Genomic DNA, 18788 nt, shown 5'->3' on the forward strand with positions numbered 1-18788 from the left:
TGGCATTTTTGTGTGAACTTCCAAACTGTCTTAATGTTGAAATTGAAGAACATATGAGGCTTATTATGCCCAATCAACTACCTGAAAGGATAACTCTTAATGTTTAATTAAACACATCATGGTCATGTGATAATATAGCAAGTCAGCTAGAGATTAATGCTCTACTACAAGTAATCAAGGAAAACAATGATGCAAAAGGTAATTATTCCTGAACTCATTGTATATTCACGTACAGTATTTCCAGAAAAGAAATGCTCAAAAGCCACTTTTCTGGTTTTCTGATCTTCCTATCCAGGTGTGTGGGGTGCCAACTGCACATGTTCTGTCCACCACCTCAGCTCCAGCTACCATTAGGAGGATTCTGATGATGTTAGAGCCCTTGAAATGTATCAATAAATCATTAAAACTCTGTATATTTAGCAGGAAATATGGAATGGCCATCTGTGTACATGTTGGGGGACTGCCTGGGGCCCCAAAACCACTAATTTTGCACTTTTTCTACTTTCCATTTTCAGGTGGCAGTAATGAAAAATATACACATCTGCTGGTACCTTTCAGTCATTTGGGTCAATTGTACACCGTTACAGGGCACCCTGGTAGCTCACCTAATGTGTATCAAAGGCTGAGTCCTTGCTGCAGCGGCCATGCGAATCTGACCTGTGGACCTTTTACTGCGTGTTATCCCCTCTCTCTCTATCAATGAAAAAGCCTAAAAATATATATATATATAAGTATAACAGTTTTGTCTGTGCCCCTACCAAACTTTATTGCTCTAGGACATGGTTCCCAACTTGAGAGATTGCCGAAGTTTCACAGGGGTTTAAAGGTTTTAAAATTCACCATAGGCTTATATCTCAGCATTTCATTAATTTCTCTGAATAGACTAAATTAAATTGTTATTTTTAAAATGTAGATTATTATTTATGAACTAAACTTTGAAGACCTGAACACAAGCTTATCACAGAACCTTTACCCTGTAATTTGAAATAAAAAAAAAATATATGATTTGTATAAAAAGTTCATAAAAATATTAAAATTGCTTCTTTTACACAGATTTTGACACTTAGTTAGGGGTCGTCAGTTTACTAAATGATAGAAAAGGGGTTCCTTAAGGAAAAAGGTTGGGACCACTGCTCTAGTAGTTATATTTGTGAAGATATTTAACCCTACAAATGGCCTTTTGAGACTTTTTGAGTACAAAAATGACAGAATCCCCAGGGGCAAAAATCAATGCAATTCTTGAAATTCAATAAAAATATTTTACAGAATAGAGAAAATCAGAAGAATGAGCCTTGATTTAATTTAAATTACGTGTTTGTGTGCCTTTTATACAGTAATTTAAGGAATGTCCTCTTTACTAAAATGTCCATCAGTTTTATTATGACAGGACGATTGAGTTGTAGGAAAGGAACTGGAGAGTGTATAAAGTTGTGTGTTGATGATACAGAGACTGTGTTTTAATTTGTGTCTTTTTATACCAGTGCTTCTTTACATTTATAAGCATATGTGAGCTGCTCGTTATTTACCATAAAATAAACAATCAAATCTCTGCACAGGTAGTATTCAATGTGATTGTGAATGTTCCTGTAACTAAACCTTTATTGCATCATTTGAGACTTGCCACACTATACATCTTTTAACTGGCACCTCCTTTGCTCTTGCATCCACAAAGGCTGGTTGCTCCTTCTTTTCCCTCTCCTCTCCACACCATGAAATCAATAGGCCTGGACCCTTGCTCTTGTCCGCATCAAACCACTTCACAGCAGGACATGGCAGCTCTAAACCCCAGAGAGATATGTCCATCAAGAAGAGAGATGAAGAGAGGAAAGAGGGGGACCTTTCAATATATTCTGTCTTTCTCTCTTCTCCTCTCTTTCTCTTTTTGAGAAGGTGGAGAGGAAAAGAGGGTTGTTGTTGTACATGTAGCCGGGGAGCTGTCAGGACCCTTACTCTCAGATCCCCTTTAGTTTCCCTGCTCCAGATCTGCTAAATGTGCCCATCAGCTCCTCCCGGGCTCATCGCTATGACAGCCCTGGCCCCTCACAACGTTGCTATGTCACAAACCAAAGGGTTCATCACACCTCCCCCCTGCAAGGCACCGTGTGATCAAACCTGGCACTGATCAAATCCTACCTGACCCCATATACAAAGGAAACAGGCAGAGAAGAAGGAGGGGTGTGGTGGTGGTGGGGGGCTTCTTTGATGTCGCTACAAACGATCGTGCAGTTCGAAGGTGTCACGCATACACACACTAGCATACCCACTTATCAGTGCAAATGACTCTACACGCGCACAGACGTCATACTGTACGAGTGAATCAGGGCTTTCAGACAGTGATTGAACAAAGGCAGCATTTGCAAGCATCTGTCAGAAGTAATATCCGTGCTGAGAAGCGTTGAAGTTGAAGTTGGTTGAACGCGCTCAGGTGAATTATTAAAGCGCAGGGTGATTTGTCTTGTCGCGTTAAACTGAGCACTCCCTGTGATCATAGTGTCATTATGAGCTGCGTTTCGGGAAGCACAACATGTCAACCGGTTGTGTTACATTTAACAGCTGCTTTTCATCTCTCTCTAAGACTTTTCTGTTCTTTCAGTCCTACAGGTGTTCCCTGATCTCAAACAGAGAGGCGCCGGCAGCAGAATCCAACAGAAAACAACTCCATGTTCTGGCCCAAGGTAGCATACGTTTTCATTTTTCACACCGATGCAAAACTACAAAAATCTAATCGACCATTAATTGAAGCAGGAAGAACACTCAATGTATGTACATGCTGTCGATCAGAAACACGTATTTAAGAAGTTAACAAGCTTTTGGGCTTTTTTTGTTTGTTTTTTCAGAACTTGACACCCCTGAATTGGTTATAAATGGAAAATGTTAATCATCGCAGTTTTCACTTGTGCATACACAAAGACACTTTTACATACAACTGTTAACTCCCAGCAGTTGCTTCTAAATAGGGATTTGTTCCGTGCACTTGTCAACTCAGAGGTGCCTGCGTGTGCTTCCTCCTGTTAGACGATGAACAGCATGAGCCCTGGGAACGAGGGACGAGAGGAGAGGAAAAGAAGTGGAAGAGGAAGAGGATGCTAATGAAGACCCAGCACTGCTCCTCCTCTTCTCTGCAGCAGCGCATAGAGTCCCTACAGCGTCACATTGACATACTGCGAAGTGCCAGGAAAGATGCTGTGCTTTCAGCCAGAGAGCTGCGAAGGGCCAACGAGAAGATCACAGCACAGCTCAACTCCCTCACTGAGAAACTCTGCAGCAGCAAGCAGCTCACACAGGTAACTTGGGGGAAAAACAGGGAGATGAGTAAAGGTAGTAGTTGTAAATGTTGGGAATTTTCTTATATTTCTGTCTTTGTCTTTTTTTTTTTGTGGTTCTTTTGTATTTGCTGTGGGCTGAGAGTGCAACACTAGCAGGTCCTGTGCCCTTATCATGCTTAATAAGTGTGGCTGACAGGCCTACCCTCGCCTGTGGAGGTCAGCACCCCGAAGCAGAAGAGAGGAGGAGAATCTCTCTCTTTTTCTCCCTCTGACTCTGCTGTTGTCTTGTCCCACTGAATGTTTCAACAAGCCAGTTCTTCACAACAATCTGTGTGTCACTAGCAGTTACATTTCTCCAAATACATGCACCTGTGTGCACAGATACACACAAGGTGACTGTTTTTCAGTCCAGTGCCACACACCCATTTAGTTATTTAGTATCTGCCTCCAGGTAGGAAACTCTTAGACTTGGTATAGACTATAAATAAAACACTAAGTACTTTTGCCCTAAACAGTATCTTTCCTGTCAGGGCCTCCTTGTACACACCAGCATATGAACCCACACATACACGCACACAAACACCTAGACAGACACAGTCGTTAAGCCAACAGGCAGGAGACTTCTTTTGGTGAAGTCAGACATAGCAGCAGCCAGTGAGGGCCCACTGGACACCTGATTAGGTGCATGTGTCTGTATATTTACTGTGTAGAATAGTACAGATACAGTGTATTGGACTCACACAGGTCAGTGTGCAGCCCTCATAGTGTTGCTACCTAGGAAGTGGCCCTTGTGCTCCCACCCAGGCATCTGATTGCTGAGGCCCAACGAGACCTTAGACTCAGACACAGCAGTAAAGGCACACGGTGTACACACACACATACACAAACACACACTGTTGCGTGAATGAGTGGACATAGGGGGAATTGTTGTCTTCCTGTTTGTTTCCTCTTTCCTCCTGCAGTATTAATGCCACTCCACCAGAAAAAGTTGGAGCCGACTGACTGGCCAAAGCCAGATCTTGTTGCCCTCTCTGGAAAGGGCAAGAGGTGATGGACTTTGGGCTTGTTCCAGGCGGTCCTGGCCAACTCTCCAACTAAAACTCTCTGCTTGTAATTGGCTTAGGACAGCCTCCACAGGGGCCATCATGTGAGAAGGAGCATGGCAGTTTCACAGAAACTTGTTTGTGTTGCTGTGTCTCCTGATCCGTCAGCCTTTCTGTCCTTCCCTAGTTGCTTCCTTCCTTACCTCCTTCCATAATTAAGTCATCATTTATAATGAAGAGACATTTGTGGATGCATATTTTTTACCTTTCTTCCTAACATACTAAGTATGATTCATATATATTACAGCTAGAGTCAGTTATGATGACTTTGCACAAAGTAGTTCCTGAGATCTGGGAGCATGGCAATATCACTACAACAAAATCCAGTGTGGTAAATAATATGAGTAGTGAGATCATCATAAAGTTTATCCAGATATTCTAAACCACTTTATGTGCAGGTAAATGTCAGTATTGATACCTCATTGTACAGGAAAACTTGTGTTGTGCACTCACAACTACTGCAAAGTTGAAACAGTTGAAAAGCTGGTCTCTGAACTGTGATGAATGCTTACAAAGTTCACCTTCGTTTTCTCTTTCAAGCAAGATTGTCTAATGTGGAGGTTGGTTTAAAACCTTTCGGATCATCCGACAAGCCGTGTTTTGAGGAATGTGGCAATATAGGAAGATGGCAACAATTCCTAGATCAAAATGTTTTTGTTACTAATAGCGATAATGGACAAAATAAGTTGTTATTATAAGTTGTAATAAACCAGAGTTATCCCTTAAGGTGACATAAGAAGCTTAAAAAACTCAGGTGATGGGTGAAGCATACCCTCATAATTCTACCAAGTCTAGCTCTTGACTAAATGTGCTAGTCACGCATATCATCCAAATACAGGATCATTTGGTTGCTTGGATTATCTACCTCACTCAGTCATTACTTCCCTGTGTACTTCTCTTTGCAGTGTACTGTGACATCGCCTCTGGAATTTAACAGCCTTATCTCTTTACGTGTGGAGTGTTCTACCCTCCTCTAGCATGTAAGGGGCTGGGATTATCACAGGATTAGGGAGTGAAACAGACGTAACTGACTAAACTTAAAAAATTCCAGACATTACTAGAATTTTGATGATAGTTGCACTTCAAATTACATACAAAGTCTGGCCAACAGGATGAATACAAAGTGTTTGAGGAACTTGCACAATAAGCTACTGTTTCTCTGGGTTGATTTATGTTGACAAAGTCACTTTATTTTTAAACGCATGCATGCATGTTTGACTGCATGCATTCGTGTATGCTCTTGCTCCTTTCGTTATTTCAGCAGCCTCAGTTTCCTTATTTATCCTGCTAATGATTGGGTATCACTTGGAACAGCATCAGTGAGACCACTACTGGTCTGGGAGAGAGAGATGTGTCCTTTCTTCCAGCCTAATGGACCACCAGTACATCAGTCCATGTCAGTGTCATCTCTCACCAGGGCTGAAAATGGCCTGTGAAATCAAAGCCTGTCTTACAGGAAGTGTCATCAATGCCACTCTTAATTCGTGCACCACTGCCCCCCCTTCACTCTCTCTCTCTCTCTCTCTCTCTCTCTCTCTCTCTCTCTCTCTCTCTCTCTCTGCCACTCTTACCTCTCTCTCTCTCCCACCCTCCCTTGGGATATGGCATGTGCTTCTTCAACAGAGCAGTGGAAACCTAAAACAAGAGGGATTCTATTAAAAGGTGTCAGCCAGCAACCAGATATCAATAACCTCCATGTATGCAGAGCAGACAGTAAACCCCTGGGAATCTGCGGTTTCACTTGGGTGTGTGTGTCTTTGTGTGTGTTCCAGCATTCATCCCATGTGTGCAGTATATATCTTCATGTATCATGTCTCCTATTTGTGCCATTAAGCATTCTTGATGTTTGAAATGATACCAGATCAGCTAATTGTGTCAGTATTGAACCAAACTTACAGAGACGTGTTTCTGCCCCATAGTTTCTTAATAAGCAGGCAAAGAGCTTTTTTGAGGCTCCACCGCACACATGTGGTTAAAAGTGTTCACCTCAGATGCTTATGTTTAGAATCATTGATACACTGTACATTGTACATGATCAGCTAGTGCCATTATCGTTCATCACACTAGACCCAACCACTCACCAAATGCTGAACTCCCTCCGTCCCAAGTGCTCTCTGATTCTGCAGGATGGCTTTATTATGCATGCCAATCACAGTGAGAATTAGGCCCTATTGACCTGGCACCGGCAAAATCTCTCTCCTAATTAGCATAAAAAAGGAGATTTATCACAGCTGCGATATTAAAGCAGAGCCCGCAGCTCTCCTGTGGCTAACGCATACAGTATTTCCAACATATTGTGTTTACTTTGTGTCTACGTTTATCATATTCATGTACAATGAATTTAGACTTTTTTTTTCTTACAGTAGTAATGCATTTTTACATTGTAAAACAGAGAAAACTGAGATTTAATTTGACTCAAACTTCTTCATGTCAATTTATATAGCATGTACATCATGTCTCCTATTACTTTTTAACTCTCCATCCTATAACAAAACTATTGGTTTGCTTGGTTTAATAACAGTAAGCAAAACTTTTGTTTTTAGCTGTAGTAGTATCAGCAGTATCCTAGCCCACCAATTCTGTCTGTCGCTCAATCTGCAGAAGCTGACCTCTGACCTGGCTGGTATGGAACAGCAGAAAAAGGTTCTAGAGATGGAGCTGGAGCAGTGGAGGCAGGTCTCGTTCCCCCAGCAAACTGCACCACCACCACCACCAGCACCAACAGCACCATTAAATGCAGAGTGCTCCTGCCAGGGCAGGACCATGCACGGCCCAGTTAATGTTGCCCCCCAGGCCCTGGGGGCTGAGGTCAAACAACTTCAAGCCAAACTTAAGGTTAGTGGTTACAAGTTACAAGTAGACTCTGGGTTAATGAACTGCAATCATGCTTTGTCTTACTGTGCGTGCCTTATTAGATAAATCTCTTAATAGGATGATGTTAAGCATCATGTTCATTTCCAATTATGTGCACTATGAAGCTTGAATGGATAATACCATGAATAACAAGGAAAATTCAGAGAGTATTAATGCTGTTTGGCACAAAAAATACATTCATTTTTGTATGTACAGGCAAGTTTATAGACAAAAGTAGGAAATGTAGTTTATGCATTTTGCACATTTGAATTTGAATTTGCTTTTGGTTGCCCCTTTTCTACTCACTATGTAATGTCAAACTGTCTCCCACTGTTGGAATACACAAGCATTTATGTTTTTTTGATGGAAAAACATTTTCCTGGTATTTTATCAGACATCGATATTTCTGAGTCACTTTAGCATCTCACTAGTTTGAACAGCCCGCAGTCCTTGAGGACTTTAGAAACTCTGAAAGAAACTCTGTCAAGGTTTTACTTTCAAATCATGTAGCATAAAAAAAACAAATTCTTCAGCCTTTCAATTTACACTCAACATCACCTGAAATTGCATGTGATTTCGACATGAATTAGCATTTCTTATCATTTGATCTTATTACAGAGTACCTGTCAGAAAGATGAGAAATGGGGAATAGCAGTAGAGACGTGCCCTACATCATAGGGAATGAGGTGTGAGTGGTACCACAGTATTATCACTCTCTCCTCAACCAGCTCATCAGTGTCACTGAGCAGATTGCTGCTGTCGTTACACATAGCAGAGGAAGTCATGTCAGGTGACAGCAAAAGAAAGAGGCGAGGGATGCACTGTGGGGGTGCGCGCACTGAGTTAGCGCATTGTCAGAAGCTTGTACTGGTGCACATCCCACAAGAGACATGGGGCCCTTTAAACCAAAATGAACATGAACATTCAAATATCCATCAGCCTTATGATCAGAAGCCAAGCTGTTGTCATGAGCCACATGTCTTGATATGTCATGATGCAGAGGTATAGGAGGTAAAAACAACAATATATAAAAGGTAGTAAATGTTATAACAATATTGCTGATAGATTTTTTTCTAATATATTATCTCCATTAAAATTAATTCAGTAGTATAGGTCTATAAATTGTTATTTTACCTAATTACTCCCCTTATCTCATCCGCTTTAAAAGATACAGCTTTCCTCTTAACCTCTTTTAGCACCTTCCACCCACCCGCTGTAACTATAATGAGGAGGCATGCTGTGTCTGACCTGTCATCAGCCGTGTCGTGAAAAACCTCCCCCACCCACGATCACACACACTGAAACACATTAACAAACACACACACACACACTTTGTGCCCTCCCCCCAGAGTGCAAGTGCGGAGGTCACAAGGCAGGTGGCAGCTAACAAAGCCCTGCGAGGCCAACTCCAGGAGAAGGAGGACAAGCTCCGCCAGCTGCAGGACAAGTTAGTTTCACACCTTTTTCTTCATTAATTATTTCTCTTTGTGCTTCTTTCTTACAGTTGCTCTGTAGTACAGCTCTTTCTTTTTCCTTTCTAAATCCCTTTCTATGTCTTTGTCTCTCCATCTCCCTATGTCTCTGTCTGCATGTTTGCACATTCTCTACAGCTCTCATCTGCAGTGTTTGATTCCACCATGTGGCAGCACTCTGTCTGCTGCACTCCACTTAGGCAGGCTTCTCCTCTGCGTGAATCATTTGTGAAATTATGCATGTTCTCATGAGCGAGTGAATATTAATGACTGAAGGAATAATGTGCATGCACATGTGTGCGTGTGGGTGTCTTGTGTGTCATGTAGTGTGGTGTTGCTTATGTGGGTAGCTGATGTGGAATGCTGATCAAAGCAGTGTATTGATTGTTTGTGTGCCGCAGGAGGGACCATTTTGGCCCATGACACTAAAACCCACACAGCATCACTCTGGCCTTTGGGCCACAAGCCCTAATGAGTTACATGGTTCACCTACTGGAGCACTCGCTGTGTTACATAGTCATAATGTATAGCTATAAACAATTCACTCAGAGAAACTGTCGATATTTGAACAGCATTGTGAAAGGCGCATATCATCATTCTGCATTAGAATCTCACCTTTGAACTGGGAGAAAGGTACAAAGAACAACTTGGCTTTCCTCCCTCTCGTTCTCTTTGTCTAGTATGCTGTGTCCTCTGCCTGCCATTCTCAATAATGCATCCGGGGCATGTGTACAACCACAGTGCGTATGTGTTTGTGTGTGACCAAAGCACAGCGGATCACAGCCAGACAGAGTGAACATCCCTCAGCTGAGTTTCCACGACAGCCTCAGCCTCTTGTCACACACTCACTCACACTCATAAGTAACTCGCCATCTCTTCTAGCCTACCTCTCCATTTGCCTCCATGGAGGGACCCCTTCTCAGAATGAAAGACATGTCTAGACGTCTCTGAAATATACATCTCAGCACACACACGGGGAGCAAGGCTGCTTCGCCTTAAAGAAGAGAAGGGAGAAAAAAAGAAATGAATTTCAAAGTATACCGGCATGTCCTCAGTCAATATCCGGCACTATGGCCCTGCCTTATTTATGAAGCTGCTTCTTTCATCTTTAGCCCTGTTGTCTATCAGCCACATGAAACGTCCACCCGCACTTCATTCTTAACAACATACACAGGATTGTGCGCTCTCGCTCTCTCTTACAGGCACACTTCAGACCACTGACTGTTATCATTACAATACACGCATGTTTGATGAACAATATTGCCAACAAGCACAGAACAAAGGGAACAAACGTGTGAGTGATTGGGATATAGTTTGAGGCTCTCTTTCTCTCTTTCCACTAACACTCATAAATAGAGATCACACGTTCTGGCAGAAGCACCATATATCCTTCATTCTTTTTTATCCTCTATTCTTTTTGGGGTGCAGAAGAAGAGAACATCTAAAATAAATGTTGTCGGTCTAATTGCCATTAGCATTGGGGCAGAGGGAGCTGCTGGGGCTCTTATTGCTGCTCTCCGTCTTTAAGTCAACACCAGACAGTCATCTGAAAGGTTCAATATGGGTTTTCTCATTAATGGCCAAATCCATGGGGTAACCAGCCAGCGCGACTTCCCCCCAAAGACCCCCGGCTAGACTCCTCTCTCATTTAATTTAATGCCACTCCAATAGGACAAGCTCACATTTATTTAGCCAGTCTGCCCTCAGGCATTCATCCACCTAGGGAGACAGGGACATTTACTTACACGAAAGCATTTGCTCTCGTGTTACGTCATCTGTTTATTTAAAACACACAAACCATGATGCGTGTGGGAGCTAAGAGATCTACTACATCTTTGGTTTAAAAAAAACGGCAAAAACCATTTTAATTAACTGCATCCTTATGATCTTTATTCTATTTGTTCTAATTCCCCAAGGCATAGACAACCATGGAAAATGCCTCATATTTGCCTTTTATGAAAACAGAATAAAACATACTAACATATTGAGCCCATTTAAACTAAAGAGTCCTCTCTATAACATGGATGTGCAGAATGCTGGAATATTAAACATGTCAATACAGCAAGTTATCGAAATAGGAAGTGACATGTGGTGCATGTTTGCAACAGTTAAGACATGAATAGCTTACAATACACCAACCTTGCTTCTCTTTAGGGAAGTATTATGTGCACAGTACAGCACACAAACAAACAACATTTTCTAGAGCGTATTCCCTTCATAATCAGTTTTTCCCAAGCCAAGTCCCCCTGCTGATGTGTTTTTATATGTGACTGGTGTAATGCTGAGTTGAAAATAATAAACATTTAAATATTGATTACAGCCTTTCAAGTAGTGTCACTGCTGATTCAAAATGCCGTTTGTCAAAAAGGACTCCCCAGTCACACTTAGTGTGGCATTCCCCGCCAGAGCACTTGTTCTAATATATGCCAGTTAGAATTATATATGCATCCTTATTTCACCCCCCTCCACTTACCCAAACAGCATGCCAGTGTATTTAGTTGTCATAATGAGCTGTCATGCCTGATGCACTACATGGGGACACCGTTCCTGCCAGCTTTGAGTGTGTGTGTCTATGTGTATGTGTCTGCCTCTGTGTGTGTCTGTGTTTGTTCTGCTATGTAGATGTGGCAGGATGAGTGTGGGCCTTTGCATAAATGTGAATATCTGTGTAGAACTCATACTTATTTGTGTTTTCTGCCTTATTTGTGTGTTTTTGCATGTTGTGTCCAGGACGAGCCACGCAGAGCGAGATGTGAACATGAAAAGGCAGCTGGTGGAAGACTTGAAGACGAGACTGAAGTTCTTGCAGGAGATGGAGAAAAGTTACCGTGGACAGGTGGAGGAGCTGGAGAAGAAGGTACACAAAAATGACTTGAGTACCTTTATCGTGTTTGTGAGTTTCAATTCCCCCACCCCATTGTTTAGTTTAATTTTCTACCTTTCTATTTTCCCTTTTCTCTATCTCTATACAGGTGAAGACTTTATCAGAGGAGGCCACCAACAGGAAGGCCCTCATTGAATCTCTAAAGAGGAGACTGAATGTTGCAACCACAGAGAAAAGCCAGTATGAGGCCTCCTGTACAAAACTGAAGGACGACCTGGACAAAAAGGTAGGGAAAGCCATGCTGCCAATTCTTACCAGAATTGTACACATTTTAAAATGTTTAGGGCGGTGAGAGGCAAGTTTAGTTCAGTTACTGGGCTTTGTAATTAACTGCACTGCCATGACACACTGCGTTAAGTGGACAAAAAAATGTCATATCAGATCACAATTTAGCAGTATGTAAATAGTTGAAAGAAAAGAAAGGATTCAGGATAGAGGAGTAAGTAAAAGTAACTTCCGTTCATCAATCTTTACACCGCAACTGTAGATTTTCAGTCCTCTTCTCATGTACAGTAAGTAGAACATTTTACCTTCTTGGGCTTTTTAGTGTTTATTGTTGACAACTTTTAATCACAGAGGAAAAATTAACAAACCTGATTCCCAGTCGTAAAACACTGCCTTCTCAGACCAAAACAATGGGTACTACAGCCAACCAGATTCCATTAACAAAACCAGTAATTTTACCTAGCAGATAATCGTAAGAACACATTTCAAACTGGACAGAAACAAAATAAAACTCCTCAAAAACTGTCTTTGTTAGTCTGTCCTGTGTCAATCACCAACTCTGGTTTGGTCAAAATAAAGCCTTAATTTACCAATGCTGATGAGAAAAACAGCAGATTCAGTTGCTCTCCTCAGTTGTAAACTTAGGGACTCACATGCACTAACATGCACACACAGCCAGAACTAATTTATAAACAAAGCACAGACAGGCAGGAATAACAACACAAGCAAAGGAGTGTATGACGTCATTACTCCCGTATATCTTTACAAATAGTTGTTTGCTGCTGTATTAATGTTTTAAATCTCATATACTAAATAACCTAAGAATACATTTTTTTGTGATAGTACCATCTTTAAAATTATTCTGGTGGGAATTGGTGTGATTTATGTGTCGCCCTTGCCCATTCATTCTCAATGTCCCCAGATACCACTAGTAGTCTGCAAAGTCAGAAAAATGTAAATTCTACAATTACTGCAACTAGCAATACACGATTAATCGGTCGGTTGGTCAATTAATGTGGCAGATTGTCTGGCATTTTAAGAGATAATCGGCTGATGTCTTTGCTCATAAACAAAAAATATCTTCAGACACATCTGCAGGCCGCCCTGTCAGTCTAGCTGCTGAGGAAGGATGTTAGTGGTCCCCTTTTTGGTTTTTGGGAAGGTAGTGAAAAAGGTGATTTTGACCTATGTACTATAACTCTCATGCATCTTGCTATAAACATATACCCGAATTTCCTATAGAATAGAATTAAATAGAATGATACATGATTCTTTGTTTTGATGGTGGCTTTATATATCGCCCCTGCTCTCTGAATATCAACATCAGCCATTGAAAAACCTATATCGGTCAACCACTAACTATAACTGCCACAAATGTCTGACACGCCTATGCAGACTCTGTACTTTCTGAAACAAAACAGGATTGTTTGCCTTCGCTGACTAGTTCTGCCTGCTATTTTTCTTTACAGGAGCAGCGCATGCATGCCTTGCAGGCTCGTGTGGGAGCCAGTGAGCAGGCTTTGGCTGCACTGGAACAGACAGCCACTGAGCAAATGGAGGGGTTGACCCAGCAGAGCTCACATGCCTTGGACAGGCTTCAGAGACAGTTAGGCCAGTCCTACTCCCACCTGGAGCAGCTTCATTCTTTCATCAAGGTACTATACTAAAGGGGCAAGAGATCAAAAACCATGGGTACAGATTTTGTCTGGTCAAATCATCTAACTCGTTTTAAATCAGTACGGTGAGGTGTGCCTGTAAGTTCTTCACCTATGAATTGTAATGATATTGTGTAGGTGTGCCCACCCACAAGGTCAGGTGTAAGGGTCTTGTACATTGTTAATTGGGTAAACGTTGAAGGCGGGGACCTTGGAATGCTGACCCCTGTAAATGAAAACTGGCTCATCAGACAATTTCACCTCGATATGCTGTGCCAACTAGATACTGTATAGCAGGGTTCACTTAACTACAGAGCACCTGCTTGAGAGTCTGTGGAACTACTAATAAGCCCCCAATGGTGGCTAATGTCATGCAGTTTTCTACAGAGAACGGGAAGGTTGCCTGTATGTGAGTGTGTGTCATGGAGACAAAGTTCTCTGATTGTTGCTTGGGCCTATGTGCTGAAAGCTAGTTCAAAGTATCTGGCCTTCTTGAAGTCTCTGGTTGGGGTCTTAATGGACTTTAGCACTAACTAGGAATAGAAACATGGATTGGGCAATCCGCCTCATGTAATCCCAAGTGGTGGTTTGTTTTGGGAATTTTTGTGCTAGTCCAAAATGAACACCATGTTGGAGCCTGAGATAGGTATCGAGAGGCCAGAGGGATTGAATCATTTGTGGAATGCAGAAGCAAAAACTAGATGCCATGGAGAAGACAAGATGGCTAAGCAGGGCCTTGTCTGGGCAGTTCTTTTTGGCAGAGCTAACTAAGGTAGTCAGAAAGATCTGTAGTGGTATGTAAGTTCTGTATAATGTTGACAAGTCTCTTCAATGTAAGATGTAGGTTGGTAGCTATCCAACCTACAGGTGTTTTATGCTCTAACCCCCAAATTCTACCAGGCATTTCTTCGACATGTTCTGGCTCTGCGAGAGAGAATCGATACCTAAAAAATGGTTCAGTGGATTGCCCCCTTATGCCTGGCAACGAGTTGCTCCTAGTGAAGATGTTCAAGTGTTGTTGTTCATAAGCAGATGTAAATGGATTACTTTACAGTTTGCTCATTCATCCGTGCTAGGCACTAGACTAACCGTCAGGAGTTACAGGGTTCAGTATGTTCCTCAAGGAAGCTTTGACATCGAATCAAATCGCCGACCTTGTGATCCGTTGTGAAGCCACTCCACGTCTTGAGCTCCTACTATCCAAGCTGGATGGAAATCAACAAGTGAACTAGAGTTGCCAATTATACAAGCATTGTTCCAGATTGTTGTGGTGTAGGGGGATCTTTTAACTGTCAATCAACATTTTAGCCCCTTGAGTTCTAGGTAGCAATCAAAAGAATAACAGTTGCTTATTTGATGACCAGAAGGCTACCCAGAAGGAGCCCAGAACCAGTGCTCCATTGCATTGAAATGAAGAAGTTGAGATGGTTCAGGCTAGGGCTGTTGCAATATCCGCAATAAAGAAATACCATGCTAATAACAAGCCAGGAGTCCAGGTGATCAGTTCAAGCAGGTACTGAGATGACATTATCCCGCTGTATCCCATAAAAAGTAATTTGCAAAAACAAAACAAAAAAATGGCGGCAATACCACATACTATCTTGCCACAGGGGAAATTCCTTTCCCGCGACAGCCCTATTTTAGGCATCTGATCAGAATGTACAAATGACGTGTTCTGGGAATGTCCAGCTGGGAGGAAACCCAGACCTAGAAAACACTGGTGAGATTACACATCCCACCTGGCCTGGGCAAACCCCACGATCCCCCAGGAGCGCTTGGAGTTGTGGCTAGGGGGAAGGACGTCAGCGCTACCTTGCTTAACCTGAAACCACAACAAACCAGGCCCGCCAAAATGTCAAAAGATGGTTGGATGAAATTGTAACCAAGGGTGTATGTACTATTATGCATTTATACTTTCTTGCGATGTATAGTGAGACTCAGGCCACCACTGTGAGAATACTGTGTGCCCAGCGGGAATGGGTACTATTGTCTTTGTTCAGGCCTAATCCATCACCTTGAGGTGTGTTTGTGTGTCTTTGTCAGTCTATGTGTGTGTCTGGCAGACACTGATAAAAACTGTCCATCAATTCTGTTCAGCTGACACCTGCCTGTCAAAGGAGGAAAGTGCTTGGCAGAGATAGATAGTGGTGGCAGTGTATTTGCACACACACATAAATCAAGTGGCAGATTATGGAGTTTAGTGGCAATTTTCCATCGCTTTTGTCCTCACAAGCCAGAAATACTGGGAATTACTATCTAACTATTCTTGTCGTTATATGGCTCACTTGCATCTAAGAAGAATTTGAGGTGGATAGGATATGTATCTTCTGATTCCTTTTCCAACCTCTGATTTTTTGAACACAACTACACCTTTAGCCTTTCTTTTTACACACATACGCATTTATATTGTGAAGAAGACAATGCAATGCATGCAATCTACATGTAACCCAAAAATAGAAGCTGCATTACATCTAAACGCACACTTGAATAGACACGCATAGAAATAGTGTTCATGCTCGTATAACTCCTCTCTTCCATTCCCATAACCCTAGGCTGGTGGGGCCATTGTGTTGTTGTTCAGGATTCACATCATTGTTTGTCTCCCCCTGGCTCCTGTGATTCCCTATAAGAACAGCAAGCCCTTTGATTGGACTGCCTGACGTCCGGAGGAGATTTACTCTTGTCATGTATTGATCAGGACCGGAGGGCTGTGCGTGCGTGTGTATGTGCGTGTGTGTGTGTGTGTGTGTGTGTGTGTGTGTGTGTGTGTGTGTGTGTGTGTGTGTGTGTGTGTGTGTGTGTGTGTGTGTGTGTGTGTGTGTGTGTGTGTGTGTGTGTGTGTGTGTGTGTGTGTACAGATGTAAGTGTGGGTGTGGGTGTGGGTGGGTGTGTGTGTGTGTGTGTGTGTGTGTGTGTGTGTGTGTGTGTGTGTGTACAGATGTGTCTGTGTGTGTCTTTATGAGCTTGTTTTTTGTTCTTTGTGCCTGTATGTGCTGTGTGTGTGTGTGTGTGTGTTTTTTGTGTGTGGGGATTTTTCTTTATTGTGTGCCAGCAAACCCTTTTGGCCCCTGCACACGCCCCAGGCTGTAAGCACTGCTGTTGAACTGCTAAACAGTGGCCCTGCATGTAGCGACTACTCCACAACACACATACACACACTGAAGGTAGTTATCCTGTAAATAATATTTTGGCCCGTCATCCCTGCAAGTACAAGCTTGTGCCGAATTTAGTTAATATTGTTTTTCCCAATTGGAATATTTTAGTTTTGTAAATATTTGAAATTGCTCTAGGTCTTGGATATGAAGTACCCTACAACATTTATCTAACAACACATTTACCTGTGATTACCTTACAGTATATATCCATCACATACGCATTCTGTAGAAGGTGTTGATATAGTTAAACATCAAGTTTGTAGGGTATATGAACAACAGTAAACCACGTAAACGGCAGTCGTTTTACATCAATGCCTGCATAATCGAACAAAATTAAAGCATTTTTTTCCTCATGCTTTGCTCTTTATGTTTTTGAATGGCCCTTTGTGTCCTCAAGTGTGTGAAGCGATTCAGAGGTAGATAGTTATTAAAGAGGATATCTTTTTGCTGCTCATTTGATCCCCATCTCCATGCCCTAATCCTCGTCCTGTCTAAATTGCCCCTCTGGCAATGGTGATTGTAGCCAGGCTAAGAGCGCCTAACAATCTCTCTCTCTCTCTCTCTCTCTCTCTCTCTCTCTCTCTCTCTCTCTCTCTCTCTCTCTCTCTCTCTCTCTCTCACACTCACACACACACACACACACACACACACACACACACACACACACACACACACACACACACACAAAGATATTGTTTTTGTGTGTGTGTGCATATTATGTGAATGCTTGCATATACCCCTCCCACCCTTTCTCCTTGTCTCTCCCAGGGCTGAGAATGAGTGATAAATTCACCCCTTAATTTCTTCCTGGGTTATTCCGCCGGGTTTAGGTCAATTGAATGTAACCCTTGACTAGCGACAGTGAATATCTATTAAGATGTAAATAAAAGAATAGGCCGTTTGTTAATGAGCTGTATATTCCTTAAACACAGATCTTGGATCACCAAAAAGAGCTAAAGCTGCCATCAGGAAATGGATGATGGTTATGATTTAGTCTCATTCGCTTTAATAAGTGCTACTAATGTTTATTTTATGCCTACACAGATGTAGTAGGCCACCTATGAAACCGGATTTCATATGTAATGAAATTAAACTGGTCACACTTTTATCTGCATCTGGATTTGCTGATTTGGATGACTGAAAATCTTCATAGAAAATTCACAAGTTTTATAGAGGTGTTGTTCAGATCTACGTTTGTTCTATGAGTCGAGTTATATAAACGTTGTTTTTGCATTTTCTTTGTTTTATTATTATTATTTTAATCTGCATGGGCTTTGTGTAATTTCATTCTCTTGGGGTTTTTTTTACATGACTTTCTGAAACTCTGAGCTCTGCTTGTGTATTATGTATTTATTTCCTTATTTAATGTTTCTAATTGACAAATAGCAGCACACATACTCCAGCTGCGTGCCTCCAACCACTCACTCAGCACTCTCCTGTGACAACCAGCACTGGCTTTGTAAACTGCACCTGGTTCACCTGTGTGAAATTAAGAGAGAGGAGTGGAGATGTTTGCCGCTATTCAACATTGTTCATGTGTGATTACCCTTGTTACTGTAATGCACTTGAGTGTTTTCGTATGTTTGTACTTATGTCTGCGTATGTGTGTACATGGTGTGCTTCTTGCTTGCTTGGTTATATTGTGTACTGTCCAAGAGCAGGTTGTACTTTGTTTTTGTGTTTTTTGTTTTTGTGTACTGTGAGTTCTCCTGTCTCTAGCTTTCCCTCATCTGACCATCTATTCCAAGGTCAGCTTTTCAGCAGGCTTACAAGGGAATGATACAGAAGATTATTGCCTCGATCAATAAGCTCAAAATGAAGCAAAGGGGAGTTTACTTTATTGACTTTCTCGTGTACAGTGGCAGTTTTAACATTTAATTGTCTCTCTGTATTTAGAGCAAACTCCCATTTAGTGCCCGACAACTGTGCCATCCCAGGCCTTCCTCGTCTCGCTTGCCATTCACTCGGGCACCATTTAAAACAGCCCCTCATAGCTTAATTATTAACAGTGTTATGCTGCCCTGTTGTACTGTGAGACATTCAGAAAGCAAATAAATAAATGAATGGCTGTATTTTCAGTAGCTCTCTGTCTTTCTCTCTCTGATGCATGATTCTCTGTCTGTGGAGATTTTAGCAAAACTTGGGGTGCGTTTGGTATCAAAGCTGTGTTCCCTC

General features: G+C 42.0%; 1 protein-coding gene across 4 annotated transcripts in view; it reads left to right on the forward strand.

Annotated features, from left to right (window-relative positions):
- The window catches only part of cntln (centlein, centrosomal protein), an 84601-nt gene that overhangs the window by 51362 nt on the left and 14451 nt on the right, over nt 1–18788 (forward strand). For 3 of the 4 annotated variants that reach the window (XM_051386498.1, XM_051386497.1, XM_051386499.1), the window contains exons 18-24: nt 2594–2675; nt 3016–3284; nt 6971–7204; nt 8572–8669; nt 11425–11551; nt 11667–11804; nt 13273–13458. In XM_051386498.1, the coding sequence (XP_051242458.1) occupies nt 2594–2675; nt 3016–3284; nt 6971–7204; nt 8572–8669; nt 11425–11551; nt 11667–11804; nt 13273–13458 (1134 nt within the window). Of the gene's footprint in view, nt 1–2593; nt 2676–3015; nt 3285–6970; nt 7205–8571; nt 8670–8832; nt 8895–11424; nt 11552–11666; nt 11805–13272; nt 13459–18788 lie in introns of those variants that run through there. The other variant, XR_007881783.1, reaches the window with a different exon arrangement.

The sequence above is a fragment of the Dicentrarchus labrax genome, unplaced genomic scaffold (genome assembly GCF_905237075.1).
Source record: "Dicentrarchus labrax unplaced genomic scaffold, dlabrax2021, whole genome shotgun sequence".
NCBI classification, from domain to species: Eukaryota; Metazoa; Chordata; class Actinopteri; family Moronidae; genus Dicentrarchus; species Dicentrarchus labrax.